General features: G+C 38.7%; 1 protein-coding gene across 1 annotated transcript in view; it reads left to right on the forward strand.

Moving 5' to 3' along the window:
• Positions 1–13,025, forward strand: part of TPH2 (tryptophan hydroxylase 2) — an 86,509-nt gene extending 73,484 nt beyond the window's left edge. Inside the window, exon 12 of the mRNA XM_032689395.1 lies at positions 12,975–13,025. Within this exon, the coding sequence (XP_032545286.1) occupies positions 12,975–12,980 (6 nt within the window). The 3' untranslated portion in view covers positions 12,981–13,025. The remainder of the gene's footprint in view (positions 1–12,974) is intronic.
• The last annotated feature ends 2,993 nt before the right edge of the window (positions 13,026–16,018 follow it).

Below are 16,018 nucleotides of genomic sequence, written 5' to 3' on the forward strand. Positions count from 1 at the left end.
AAATGGACCAATGCATATCAATACATACTCAATCTCGCTTAAATATGCAACTGGGGGAATATATGCTAGTTTCTTAGGATATGACCAGTAAATATATGGAGCCTTAGTGGCAACTCTGGCTTCTTGGAACATTAGTTCCTATATCACAGATGAAAATAAGGATATAAACATCAAAAATAAAGAAGAGAAACGATACATATACCCATGAGATCTCTGTGTAATCCAAATCAGTTGTCTGCAAGAGAGTTAGAAAATACTTTATGCATTCAGGGAATACAGCTTTCCATCAGAGAAATAAAATAGATATATCTAGAATGTATCAGCATTGGTCTCATATTTCCTCTTTGAGGTTTACTCTGATGTGATTTCATAGTAGCCATACTTTTTTCTTTGAAGCTCACCATCCTTAGCTCAGGTGCAGGGACAACAAACATTTCGGAGGCAGAACTCTTGGCACAATTTTTGCTCATGTTGTAATTTTGTCCTGTTTCACATTTCCATCTCCTTCACTGCCTGCTGTGACTTCTGGCTTGAGCTTGGGCTGAGCAACTGCAGAGTTCACTGTGTTTGAGGCATGTCAAGTGCTGAGCTAATGTATAATTTCATCCTCTGTGGGGTAGTGGTGGGGGACATGTTGGCACAGAGTACAAGGAGTTTGGCCCATTTTTTTTTAGGAAAGATGTTTATGATAGTCTTCAAAGTTTTAGGAAGGGGTTGTCATTTAAAGCTGTTTGTGGCTCTTACAGATGTATTTGTCTTTCTGCCTGTTTGTTCAGGCACACTTGTTCTATCTGCCTGTTGTCTATCTGCCTATTTATTATCAGCAAACATCAGGAGTGGGGCTGCAATGACTTACCTACTTATCTGTCATGCTTACATATGGGCAACTTGTCATTTTATTTGATCTTGTGAGAAGGTCTGTCCCTCTGTCCCTTCAGTAGGACTGTGGACAGAGAGCTGTGTCCCTGTAACCTCTTCTCTGATATAACTGCTGCAGACAGACAAGCAGGGCACAGAGTTTTACCTAAGAATTAAGGCTGCACAAGCACTTGTCTTGAAAAAAACCCACAAAATCTGAAGTGCAAAAAAATCCTAAATTGAGAAAACATTCAGGGCTCTTGCTAGAGGCATCACCAAACATTAGCCAAGTACAACTGCAGCTCAGGTATACCATCACATCAGTGACCTTTAGTGCAGTGATAATGCACCACTAGTCAAAAATCATAAATTTTGCCATAAAAGAAAAAAAAACCAAACCAAGCTGTTCTCTTCTGTGTATTCTACTTTACCTAAACTCGTGCTTCTAATATGTTTTATTAAAATATGTAATGGTTTTTAGACCAAGGGACAATTCACCATTAACTGAGACCACATACAAACTGATACTGAAATCTACCCATTCCCTGTTTCTTGTTTACACTCATAATATACACAGCACTTAAGTGAGTGTGGTCTCCAGTGTTAGTGTGGAATGTCTTGTTCAGTCTCACAAAAGAGAACTGTAGCCGAGGTGGAGTAAATGAGCTCCTAAGGTCACGTGTGATGCCTGCAATAGGAACAGGAGCTCCACTGAGTTTCTCTGGTAGATCATTAGATGTGAGACTGTCCTTGCCAGAACAGGCCAGCATCCAATGAGGACAGACTATGAGGTTGCTTGTGGTTTAGCATGTGCATGTATTTGAAGACTAATTTACAACATAATAATTCAATTCACTTATGGAAACCATTAGTGATTTTCAGAGGATCATAAGAGCATTGGAGAAGACTTAAGTTCTGTGTCCTGTCTTCTGGTCTCAAAATCAGAAGCAATTCTGCAACAAACAGGACTTGGCTTCCACATGATACCTCATCTGAATCTCAAATAGAGATCTGTATGATCTTAGAGCAACACCTTACATACTCATAGAAGAATAAGTTTTTAACTGAGATATATGCTTAACCTCAATTACAGGTTGAGATGCTGAATTTCTCATCTTTATTTTATAAAATGTCTTCTGTTTCTTCTGACATATGTAAAACATAAACCAGAAACAAATGTAATTTAGCATAATGTATTAGAAACCTATACAAACTAGGTAGGTCAGTTGTCACTTCTAAAAGACCTGGAATTGATTTGTTTGTCAGAATGGTGTAAATATTCCTAGATGTATTCTAAGGATGATTTTAAATGATGAGTTCATAAACTAACAGACCTCGTAATGTATGTGCAAAAAAATGTACTCCATATGTAGTGTATTTCTTACTAATTCGCAGAGGCTGTTCTATTTCCTTCTCAGGAAACACAGAGTTTTGAACTTAGTTGTTAGCTAAAATTTTAGTGCAAATTTTTAATCGATCTATTCTAATGTCTACTAAATTCTATATTGTTTATTACTTTTTCTAAATAATTAGTGGTCTGATAGTACTCGTGGTCCATTTTAGTCCTGAGACTAATGACATCTTCTGTTATTGGTATCTTAAATGTGCCTCAGGCTATATCAAAGGACAGTACATTTTTCATTTAATGTGAAAGTGCAATAGAAACAATCCCAAAGTTTTCGCAGGATTGATCATTATGTTGGTTAAAAGGAAGTATCTTTTTCTGGCATGTTATTTAGTTTCAAGAGATGATAACACAAGAAAATGAAGATTTTTTTTTTCTTACGTAGAAGTAAATATCAACCATTTGATGGATCATTGCCACAGGTGTAGCAACTAAATTTCACTTCTCAGTCAGTTTGTTTTGAATAAAAATCTTGCACAGTTCCTTACCAGTGTTTCCTATATAACTTTGGCTTTTGTCAGGAATACTGGAGAGTTGGAAACGCAGGTTTGTTTGTTCTCCTGATCTGTGAAAGAGGAATTGTACTGTGAGGGAGTTTGGAAAAGAAAGGTAACAGTGCAAGAAAGCCAAATTTGAATCCATGCCCGACTCTATAAACTTCCCCTTTATTCTTCATTATCCACCACAAAAAGTGAAGTGTCTTTGTGTTTGTTAAATCATTGGCCTCAGTCTCACAATTGCCTTTCAGGATCTGCAGCTCTCTGTGAAGCTGAATTCAAAACACCCTCACTCTGGCTTAGAGAGCAAACGAAAGGCTTAGGTCAACTAATGGCAACATTTGGAACAAGAATTTAACTGATTGCCTGAGGACAAAGGGATTTATATTTGCTTATTGATCCCCCGAGACTCCCAAGCTGGGCCACATCTCATGGTGATGGCTAAACTTTGCTATGGATCTGAAATAATGTAGCTAATGTAGCTGGACCTTGTACCTCTGACCTTTCCTGACCCTCCTTGTCAGACTGGACTGGGTATTCTCCAAACTGCATTTGGGGCTGCCTTTGCCAAAACCCGTGAGCCAGTGCTTATTTTGTCAATCCTTTTTAAGTGCCCCTGCTTTAGACCCCTCTGCTTATATTTACAGCCCTGACATTACAAGTGTGAATTCTCAAATAAGAAACAGTTTTCTTTCCTTGTAGACTTAGTATGCTGTGGCATCTGTAAATATCTGCTCTCCCCTGTGAGTCTAGAATAACACTGTGACATGTACAGGTTAGCTCAGGGCACAAATAACCAAAACTGCCTACATTAGGAGTTCTCTCCTGGTTTTGTTTTTGTTTTAGTGGAACCTGTATTTTTTTCTAAAGGAATGCCTGCTCCTCACAACTCCTCTAAAAATCTCCCTGAGGTTTTCTATGCGATAAGTTGTCTCTAAAATAATTTCATGAGTAAAGTTGGTAGAGTATATCAGATATGTTCCTGCAGAGAGAGTAGGACCATTCTAGGAAGGGGGTTGCCTCAATCTGCTGTCTAATAATGCTTTATCTATGATAGAACTTAGCATAGCTATGAAAGGATGAATAAATTGTTCTCAGTCACCTACCAGTGGAAATTTCTCTTCACAGCATCACTTTAAAAAGGAAGCAGTTCCCCTAAAATGTTAAATTGATGTTCCAGCTGAGAAAAATAACAGTAACTTTCAAAAGAGAATTTGATTTTTAAAGTCTTCTGCTTTACTAGCTGGCAGCCTTAGGTATCCGCAAGTATATCCTGAATACATAATCAGCCTAAGCTGAAAACCAGCACAAGTTTTACATCTCTCTTGTAAATACAATTCCTACAAAGGGTGCTTGCACTAGAGCAATACACAGAATCACTGCACAAACTTACAAAGTGCTCTTAAACCCTTTAAAGCGTAGTGCTTTTGAGTAAATGACATTCTCCAGTTTTGTAATGTCATGTGGATAAATGCCTCATTTACTAACTGTGAGGGGACCACAAAGATCGGTTGTTGTAAAAGTTTGATTTTCCATTTCTTGGGACTGGAAAGTAGAATAGAGATTTGTCCTAGCCTTGTTGCAGAATTGACAAATCATTAATTCCATTGATTCTCACCGTAGTGCAATTTATCGAACCTAAGTCCATTTGTATTAGCAAAAATTACATGTCATGGTGAGGAAATCCCTCTTCTCATGCTCTTGCTTTTATACTTTCACCTTTATTTATTTATTCTTTTAAGGCACTGTTACACACTGTTGTGGGCTTAGAAGCTTCAGACAAAGATTATCAGGGAGACCCTTCTGTTGAGTCATGAGGTGAAGAAAGGACCCCCCTTGCTTTCTGAACTCCTTCTCAGAGAGGAGGCTAGGTGCAGCTGGATCTAATCCTAGTCCTAGACGTGGTTAACGGTTTATGTCTAATGGATTATGTAGGTGTAATTGAGCCTTTGTATGACTTTGTCTTGCAGGATTAAGGATGGCAAACCAATAAAGTATTTAAATTGATGATAATTATGATTAGACTAAAAGACTTTAATCTGAATCAGTTACTACACAATATAGATATTTACAATTACAAGTACAATTACTTCATGATTTTAACAGTGAACTATTTATTAAATCAATAATTTCAAAGCTAGCAAAATAATTAGTAAGTAGAGATTGATGTTACTCTGTACTAATGACTGTGGCCAAATATCTTTCACTCAGCCTCCAGGTATAACCTTGAGGTGTGTCCTTACAGGGATGCTAGAAATCCCTGCCATTAAAAAGTGGTACTGTGCTCTTTGTAGTATAAAGTGATTGACTGTCAGTCATATGTTTCTAGCCTAGCTGTGTCAGCTCAGCAGCCTTCAGCTCAGCAGCTTTAGATAAGTTATCAGTACTATCTCTTGTTGGTTTCTTTATCAGGAACTTTTTCTGCCACATCCTCACCAGTGACAGTTTCTGTCAGGAAATGTTGTTTTTTCACATTCTCAGTGTTTAACTTGGGGATTGTTGAGTTAGGCTGGTCTCAGCACTCTTCAACAACAAAAGCAGTATGACCTCCCTTCTCCATCCATTGATGCAAATAGGGTAAAGTTTGAGCTGTTTCACTCCCACCTAGGCAGAGCACCCTGCTACACATACCTTGTAAAGAACCTGGAGTGCTAGATTATGGAGCCTTCTGCTTGTTCTTGTCCATTGAACTCAATGCACTTTATGTCAAAATTGCAAATACATCAAGTGCTGACTGAACATTTGCCAGTGTTCATTTGGATTTGGGAGAAGCAAAGGACTGCATGCAGCAGGCAGACCCACTTCACTTCCACCCCCCACCTCCCCCAGCCTGCAAACTTCAGTGATGAAAAGGGCTTTTGAAGGGTGTCTGACAAGGAACAAATTTCCTTTTTCTTGATTTAAAGAAGAAAACACTTTCCCCACCCCAGCAGGTTTTTGGCCCTGGCTGGTGCATGTCAACACAGCTGCAGCTGGAGTGGTGGTGATGTACACCAGTGGTGATGCTGGCAGGGGGATGCTGCTGTGGGGATGTGCTGCGCTTCCACTGGAGCTCAGCCTCTGGATGCCATGGAGGCACATAAAAAGAGGAGGGTTAAGGGAGATCCTGATTAAAGTTCCATTTACTGATGCTCCTCACCAATTTATATCCAAGTGCTACTTTGCTAATTAATGACTGCTCATGAAGTGCCATGTGTCAGCAATGAATCACTTATTTTTGTTGCACTGCAGTAGTATACTGCTAATGAGCAAGGACAACTCATATAATTAAAGTCTAAAATAGCCCTGTCAGTAGAACACAATCAAGTGTTTATATCTTGCTGCAGTGGGTGGACCAGACTATATCACTTTTCTGTCTTTGCTAGTTTTACAAGAAAAAAAGATGGAGAGCTGAAAAAATTTGGGGTAGTAAATATTTTTTCAACTGTAGTAGTACAAGGAATTGACTTTAATTTTAAAAGAACTAAAATTCTGCCAGTTACCTGTGTCTGGCATAATCTTAAAATAAGACTGTCTTAATTATTGCCTCTAATGGGCCTCATCAAGCTCAAAACTAATTAAAAAAAAATAAAAGGGAGAAACAGCCTGGATGAAATGGGGAAGATTAGTGCAAAGTTACAGCAAAATCTGTAGTTTGTTTCTTCACAGCTGCATGTAGGTAGGAAAACTGAGAAATGAGGACAAGCCAGCTGTCAATGTATGTAGGCAGCTGTTCATACTTTAAGCAATACCTAGAAAAACCTGCCATTGAACCAGTAAACCAGCAAATAACATTTCTCCTGTTTGACCTGGTCAGTGCTAGCACAGCTGAGGTCTTCTATTTTCATTCATGAGAGGTAAGATCAAGTCTCTGGAGAACATTTGGTCCATCCATGCACACTGCATCCCTTTCCCCATGGTGTTATACATCACAGTCTGAACCACTGATGTAGTCCACTAGTTTTCCTCACAGGAGGGAAAAAAAATCATATGTCCGAGAGAACAAGTAGAATCTATTAGCCAAAGTCCTCCATGTTAGTAGTGACATGCACAAATGACATAAGGCCATCTAGGTTTCCTAGATGCAGCAGTAGGAAAACTGTATCCCATCTCCTCTGTCAAGGAATGAATCCGTCTCTTGTGGACCCAGTTATTCTGATCAGGAGGGAAGGGGAGGGATATATGTAGCCTATATTGAAAAGATAAGACAAAACAGAGACTTTATGGAAGGCATGGGAAGAAGAATGGACCTTTTATTTTAGTGTTTTGGATACAAAATATTTCAATGTTTAGGATTTTAAGTTTATAATGAAAAACAGTTCTATGAAAAATTGAAACATTCCTTCCCACAACAGCCCCTATGATCTCTCCACCACTCCCTTTTACACATATCTATGTGTGAACTCGAGTTTCTGTGAAGGAACAAAAAGCCTAACCAACAGTTGTGACCACTACTGCTGAAAAAGAGCAATAAAAATGAACATCCATTTTCCTTGGAACAGGTTCTTACTGCTCAGCAGTAAGAACAGCTACAGCTCTCCCATTACTGCTAGCATGACAGATCAACATTTGTCCTTGGTGTTGTCTGTAGCAAGCACTAGGTAGACCCTTTGTGTTGGCCCCATACAGCTATTTAAAAAAAATCCCATGAAACGAGAATCTTTTCTGAAATGACTTCTACAAATTCTCAGAAAGCTTTGTGAGTGCCTGACAAAAGCCCTCACTCTGGGGTATAAAGTGGGATTGCCAGCTCTGTGTTTTCACAAGCTTGTTTAGGTAAAATACTCAACTTGGGTTGAGTAGGGAAGACCTTAATCTCCTTATTCTTGAGAACACTGCAGCCCTCCCCACCTAAACTTACTTGAATGTTTAGCTATGAAGGCAGATGTGCTGCCTGTATTTTATCCCCTTCACAGTCCCGCTGTGATTTCCAATGACATCCTGACACTGGACAGTTCCCCAGTGATAAGTGGGGAACAATTCCTCTTTTCAACATCTGCTCTTCCACTTTTGTTTAGCTCTTCGAAAGCTGTTTGTTTGCATTGACAAGACTGTGGTGAGATCGTGAGAGAAAACTTTGGGTAGAATTAATTTAGATATTTCTGATCTCTTGAGTTTGCTTTTGGGTAAGTCAAGGTTCTGTATAACTGCAGAGTGGAGGCAGGGATAAAAGTATGAGGCTGTCAGAGCATCTGCAAAATGGGCACTTCATGATTTTAAAAAACATGCACTGTTGTGGAACAGAAGTGTAATATATGCCATTAACATTAGTGTCATTGGACAGCCTCTAAATTGCAGATTGGTGGGAAAATATTGGTATGAAAACAAGAGAAAATGAAAACCGTAATAAGCTCTCTGCATAAGAAGGGTGATCTACAGTTAAATTTAAAGGCTAAACTGAAAAAATGTGAAGGATGAGACATATTTCCTATTTTAAGGCTAAGACTGATGCTCTGCCTCTAACCCCCAAAGCTGTGGCAAAGACTTAGTGGTGTGAAGCAGAGACACCACGTCAGATTTCACTCTGCATTCCTGGCTCTGGATGATTTATCACTTGCAGCCATTCTGTTTGCTATTAATTAAGTACAAAATTTATTTTACTTTTGTAAAGTTATTATATACAAAAGTTAGTAAGTTAGCTTGACTGTCCTCCATCCCCTATTGAGCTTAGTTGAAAGTTAAAATAAAAGGTCTGTATTTCAGCTGCTGTAAATTCAGGTTCCAAATGTATTTCTTTGCATTTGTACACTCATAAAATGAAAACAGGCAGCCTGAATTCTCTGCTTTGGGTGCTCCAACACTTGTTGTAAATGTGGTTATTAAAACTGATTACTTCTTAACAAATAACCTGCATGTATTATAACTTAGCCAGGAGGATGGATATGATCTGGATGGTATTATGACAGAATTCCGTCATTTTTTCCCCCCCTGACAGCAGATATATGGGCTTCACTTTACTCTTTGGAGAACAATGAACTACTGACCACCAAATAATGGGAGAGCAACGTTTGATGTTGAGAAAACCGTGCTAGAAATGCCCTCTGGGCGACAGTACTCAGCACAAAGGTGGTTCTTGAAGCTGACTGTCAGCCAGGCTCTGTCTGTAGCTCTGATTGCTTTGGAAATGTCAGTAATGTCAGCCAAAATGGGAGGTTTGTGTGAGAGGAAGACAGAGAATCTTGCTGAGCTATGGCAATAACAAGTTTGTTGCTAAATGTGAGCTATTACTACCCACAAGCACAGATTTCAGAGAATGCACCCCTAGACACAAATTTCTTGGTGACATGTCTCTGCTCTACTGGGAACTCAGATAGGCCCATACCGATGGCAAGGAGCCTTTTTTTTTTTCTCTATCACCTTCTGTTTTATTCCTCTTTTCCATCTACCCAGAGAATAATAGAGTATTTCCCCATTTTCTTAATGGCAGGTAGAAAGAATGAAAGATAAACCCCAATAAAGCACCCCAGAGTCTCTGGGCAAGTGGATGTCTTTCAGTTCAAAATACAATGAAACACAAAATACAACTGTGATGACTGATGTGGCTTTTTATTCTCCAGTCAGATGATTAAAAGGTCAATGCTTCCCTCTTTCAGTGATGTACTTCAGTACAGTGATGGTAAATTGAATACAAGATGTGTTTGGGTGATGCAGGGGACCAGACGCTATTCAAATATAGGATGGAGAGGATTTTGTCCCTCCAGGAGTCTGAAAGTCCCACCTGTTAGAGAGTTCCTGTATGAGTGGAGACGTACAGTGTGGGTGAGCTGAGAAGGGATGTCAGGGGCATAAGAGACGGCGGGAGTTAGAAACCACATGTGGCTACCAGTCCTTTTGTCTGGGCTGAGAATATGCATCTTGTATCTATTCTTTCCTATGAGAATCTCAAGGGTTCTGCTGCAACGCTGCTCCAGCATAGTGATGCTGCACAAAGGAGAAATCTGGTTTTTATTCAGGATAGAGATTTAAGCATTCCTGTCTAATTCCATTCTGAATGGCTGTTTGGCAGTTTCTTGTGCTGAACTTCTGAAGAACCAGTCCATACAAGGTGCTTTGACTAACCACTCTGCTCCTGAAGCCATCCTCAGAATTTAAATAAGCTGGACCATCCTTCAACTCCCAGTTCAGGTCATTAAGAAGTGTGGGTCCCTGGGACCAGCAAACACAGCACAGGATACCTTGTATGCGGTGCTATCTTTTGTATGCTGATTTTAACAGCTCTCTGAAAAAGAGGTTCAATTACAGTTTGCCTTGGAAGAGGCTTTCTTATGAGCTGCTGAACCCTCCCAAGCACCATTTACAGGCCAATGCCTCCCAGACTTTGATGTTTGCTGGAGAAAGTCCAGCCCATGGACAAGTCACCAGCTCCAACTCCTACTGGAGGGGCCAAGCAGCAGACGTGCCGTGAGTGCAAAGAAGCACCTTCAGAAAGATGGCATGCCACCCAGAGAGGTAATCTTAATGCCTAAGAGAGTTTCCCATGGCCAGATTTGCTTGCTTTAATAAAGTAAGGAAGGATTTTAGCTGGTTGAAATGAGGATACATGATGGGAGAAATTTAGTCTTAATGGAATATTCTTATAAACATTTTATTATTACTTTTTGCACTGAAGTGTTCATGTTCATTGTGTCTCATGAGAACCATCGTTAGACATTTTGACATACTTTTTATTCAATTCAGAAATTAACAGTGTGGTTTTAATGAAGTTCAAATAAACCCAGTATGAATACTGAAATACAAAACAATTTTTTTGTTCAAAAATCAAGAAGAAAATGAAGCAAAAGCATATCTGAAGATTACAAAGATAATTTAAAAGAAAATAAAAAGATAATGAATGAGCACAACTATCATTCCCCTGAATATAATGAAATGTGTTTTATGACATTTGGCTGTAATCACAATTAGCAATACTCAGGGCTATTTGCCTGGCTGTGTGTGCAAATCTGAATGTGTGTGTATGAGAAAGTAATAGTGGCTGTACAAATTAATTTCTTGTGAAGAGCTGATTGCTCCACCTGTTATAGTCTGTCTACATCCTATATTCCCATCAAATGTTGCTGATTAGTTCACAGAATGTAATTGAAGAATGAGAATAGAGAGCAAAATGTCTGATTTATAGACTGAAATGGTTATGCCCAGTGATTTTTTTTTTTAATGCTGGTTTAAATATTCTGTTATTAAATTGATTAAATAATTAAATGCTGCTATAAACATGTCAGATGGCACTGACATCAATTTTCTACTGCTGAGTGGGACTCTCATTTACTTGCTAATATAGTGTATATTACTAAAGTTGGTGCTAGTCTTGAACGAGATTGCTAAAGAACACTAAGGAAAGAAGGAAGGGATGAAAATACCCTCTGTAAACACTTGTCGGTGAAAAACATAGCATGGACAGATCATGCTGTTTGTATATGCTTTATTTGTGTTAAATAAAAGAGTTTTCTTTTTTAGGTTGAGCAGAGCTGAAAAAATAACTGGTTCTAAAGGTAAAAGACGATTTCAATGATTCCTTGTTTTCTTTAAAAATACAATCACCAGACCACAAGCTGCATTATTTGTATGTTTATTCAGTTGTAGAACTGAATCTATATTTGAGAAAGCATGAAAAGTTAAGACAAGAAATCCCTAGATCGAAACAAAGCCACTTGCTGCAAATCACAATGTTAGTAAAGCAGATAAAGTAAAAACTGGTTTTGGGGAAAATATATAAGCTGATAAAATCCATGTGGACCTGCTGGAAATTAACATAGCAAACTATTATAAATATTGTCAGCTACAACAAGAGAAGAGGAGACCCAGCTATCTCGCTCCCCAGAAGGAGCTGAGACACTGCAGGTTTGGAGCATCAGAGCTGACTCCCTTTCTTCATATCTGATGGGAGCTGAACTGTATCTGTATTCAACCCTTTATTCATTGTTTGCCCTGAACTTGCTTGAAGTCTATTTATGCTGTGCTAATGGCTGTAGTCTAATTTAATGAATAATCTCCTGCAGATTCACAGTTGTTGTCTGCGTTTACAAATTTTTTAAGGAAGAGATAAACCTGTACCTGCCTTTTTGATGGTGTTCTGACTTCGACATGTTGTTTGGCCCACTCACTATTCTCCACCAATATGCAGAGAAGAGGGGGTAGCAATTTGTATATCATGCTGTGCTGGTTTTGTCTGGGGCAGTGTTAGTTTTCTTCACAGTGGCTAGTATGGGGCTGTGTTTTGGATTTGTGCTGAACACCGTGATGATAATACAGAGATGTTTGTTATTGCTGAGCAGTGCTTGCACAGAGCCAAGGCCTTTTCTGCTTTCTGTACTGCCACGCTGGCGAGGAAGTTGGGGGTGCATGGGAAGCTGGGAGGAGACACAGCCAAGATACGTGACCTCAACTGATTCAAGGGATGTTCTATACCATATGACATCATATTCAGTATATGAAATAGGGGGAAGAAGGAGGAAGGAAGGGACATTTGAAGAGATGGCATTTGTCTTGCCAAGTAACCACTGTGTGTGATGGGGCTCTCCTGGAGATGGTTGAATACCTACCTGCTTGCCTGTGGGAAGCAGTGAATTAATTCCTTGTTTTATTTTGCTTGCATGTGTGGTTTTTGCTTTTCCAGTGCCTAAATATTAATCTATGTATAAAAGAAGGTTAAAGTTAAGTTCACTGATACACTGTTGTCAAGAATATAACTATCTTGTCAAAGGAAGATGGTTCCTTTGCTGACATAAGTCCCCTCTCAAGAGGATGTATTTCTTGGAAAGAGATACCACGGTCAACAAATTTTTCAAAGTGAGTTGAAAATTTTTGTTGCTGTCCTTTGCTATGATTCTGGATTTTGTATATCTCAGTTTTTAAAGGCATTCTGGATGCAGCATGTGTATTTTGTCCCTAAGACTTCTTTTTCTCAATATATTCCATTAATTTAAAAGAAAATCTTATAAAAGTAACAGGTCAAATACTGAAAAATAAAATTATTTTTCAGCAGTAAAGAAACTGTAGAAAGCCATTAGATCTCAACGACAAGTCATTGATGATCACTACGGAAGATAGTCTTAGAATGGACATTCTCACAATTCAAGTGACTGTCTTTACTCTGAGTCTTAAAAATGATAAGTGTCTATATAGCTGCAATGGTTTGGGGGCTTTTTTTTTGGTAGAAATTGCTGTAACTAAAACCAGATATGATCGGAATTTGGAAGGCAACATTTGTCATTACTAAACATGTTTGCTTATATTTACAGTTCTAGAAGAAGTAGCCAGCAAGGAAGGTTTCATCTTGAAACAAATCTGCCATGTTGTTAGAAGACATCATAGTAGGTCCTCTAAGATGCTCTTTTTTTGTCTTATAAATACACTTTGGCAATTTTATGTAGTACACGCAGAGCTAGACGTAAGTGCCTTTACATCTCAGTTCATTCAGCACTATTCGATCTGAGAATTGTACTTTGGTGTACATTTTATTAAATTAAAAAATGGAAAACAGAGAAAGCTTCTAAGCCCCGTATCAGTGAACCACACAGTAAAAGCGCAATTATAAAACTATAATAAATATTTATGTGCTTAGTACATATGAGATATTCTAAGATTCTATATTGTAAACGGCACATGCATTGAATAACAAAAGACTGAATAGTGAGGCATTTTCTGCTTTGTAAATTACTTTAGGCTACCACAACTCATCTGCTTTGGAAGCAAGATTATTTTCTTTTGCTAAAAGTGAGTGTTTTAAGATTCTCGTGTGTATGAAGAATTAAACACTTACTTCTATCTGACCAGGATATGTATATGACATGGTGTATCCAGAGTCAATTTATTCATGTGGTATATAATTGTCACTTTTTAGCAAGTGGAATTTCCAGTCCTTCTATGGACAAAAAATATGTCTCTTTTGTACTGTTTACTAGGCTCACCCTGATTCTTATTCTGTCAAAATAAACTCTGAGATATAAACTCTATTCTTCTGTGGAAAATAAAAACCCTACAACTTTTTTTGTTTGTTTGTTTGTTTGTTTTCTTTTTGTTGTGAATGAAAATAAAGAAGGTTGAGAGATAAGTCTGGGAGCTATAATCATAGAAATGTATTAATGAAACTCAAATAATTCCTTTGAAGACATTTTTTAGCATATATTTCAGAAAAGGAGCAATTTGTGTGATGCCAACCAACAGTAATTGAAATTTCTGTGCCTCTGCTTTAATAAATTTGCTTCACTTACTTGATCCTTTAAGTGGCTCTCCCATTAAGTGGCTGCACTTGTTAAGGGAATGGTGTGAAGCTTGTGGTCTCTGCTGAGTTCTGTTTATATGCTGGGTCCATTGATAAAAAGAGAAGAGCTGCCCATCCACTTATGGTGCAAATATGCGGCCTCCTTTCTGTGAAAAGTGGGTGGAGAAAGAAGGCTGGAAAGGGTGGCTTGGATATATATTTCTGTAGAGCTTGGTCATGCCATTCTCCTAGTAACCTGATCTCGTTCACGCAAGGACCTGAGCATGTGCATGACTCCCATATGGCTAAACAAAGATTTTAGGGTAAAAATGCGCATTTTAAGCGCAGAATCAAGTCGACAGATACGCTAAGTACATGGTAAGCAGTGGCTTGGAAGCAGCTGACAACAGCATAAAGATACATCAGGATATGCATCACTGGCAGGAATCTTTCAGTTGGATAAGGTTGGATAGAGTATTCTGAGGGGATATCTAGCCCCTTGTCATCATAAATCAGGATGTGTTTCTATCATGTGGGCAGATTGGTGGTCATTCCCCACATGACAGGGAGATCCCTGAACCTCAGCCATGTATTCTCCTTACATAAGTTGTGTTTCCATCTGGATAAGAGGACACCACATAGACCTGGCCATACAGTGCAGCACAGAGCTGGCACCTGCCAGCCAGCCTTGGTGGCTGTGTGAAGACATAGCATGGGGCTATAGGGAAAGAGGGCATCAGGGCTGGTGAAAAACTTAATATCCCAAGAGAAGGGATGGATTGAGGTCTGACACCCAGGCCCATTGGAGAGGCAGCATTCTCCCGAGTGGCAGCTTCACTCACCTTTTAGATGTCAATGTAGTTCCCTAGGCATGCTGTGCCTGCAGAAACACCCAGCCTGTGTCCATCATCACAGCTTCTTTCTGTAGGTATCAGTTGAATGAGGTCTTGGGGCATAATTGCTACCAAAAAAAAAATAAAAAAGCAAAGAAAAATGGTAGCAGGGCTGTGGTCTATGCCAACTGTCAAAACAGTGGGGCCTTAGGAGTTACCTCAGCCATAAATTGAAGCTATCTCTATGGATAACTTGAGGGAGTCAGTTCACACTGGGTAGCAGGGCTTTTGATGTGACTCATAGTTGAATGCCTGCAGAATATGATCTCTTTTCCAAATATGTAATACATGTAGAATTTTATACTATATATAAATCCTATAATTGGATGTCACCTTTTTGAATGCAGCAACAGTTAAAACTGTTCCTGAGCATCATTTTTAATGCTTTCTCTGAAAATCACAACTACTGTTGCAATTCTGAGCCCAGTTATGAAACAAGTATCTACCATTCACAGTAATATATGTCAGAGGGAGTCAAGAAAAGGATTAGTGTTTCGTGCCAACCTGATTCAGTAAGTGAACTCAAGTTACCTAAATCACATGAAATCCTAGGGTAGCTCATATGCTTTAAGCTAGGACATCCAAATACCTTGGTGGGCTGATAGGCTTAGGCTTAGAGAATTCCTAAAAGAATCTGAAATAATTTCTGTTTCATATAGTGACTGCTGACATTAATTATTTATATCTTTATCTTATACTGAGAAATAGAAGAGTTTCATTTTCAGATTTGTGATCTGTGTGTTAGAAAAGAACATGATTTAAATAGCAACGGGGAATCTCCCTGAGATAGGGACATATCTCAAGAACAATCACTGGTTGATGAGGCTTCTGTTGTGCAGAAGTGCCAAACTGGCTCCATTAAGAGAAAAAAATCTACAAAACCTACCAACATCTTGTCAAAATTAGATAGATTAAGAATTTATTTACTTCATCTGGATTTTCACATTTAAACCCATTCTGTTTGATTATCTATTAATTGATAAGCAAATGCTTTCCCCCCACAAGTACCATTCCTTTCCATAGTCTTCCTTCCTGGCTTCTCAGAAAAAAAAAAAAAAAAAAATAAAAATCACAGCATTTGAACTCCCCAGTGCCAAATTTTAGGTACAGAATTCACTAGGAGCATATAAATTATTTGCATATAAATTATTTGCCAGTAGTGGACATGACTGGTAAAGAGTCAGGTGCC

Source organism: Chiroxiphia lanceolata, chromosome 5 (genome assembly GCF_009829145.1).
Source record: "Chiroxiphia lanceolata isolate bChiLan1 chromosome 5, bChiLan1.pri, whole genome shotgun sequence".
Lineage (NCBI taxonomy): Eukaryota > Metazoa > Chordata > Aves > Passeriformes > Pipridae > Chiroxiphia > Chiroxiphia lanceolata.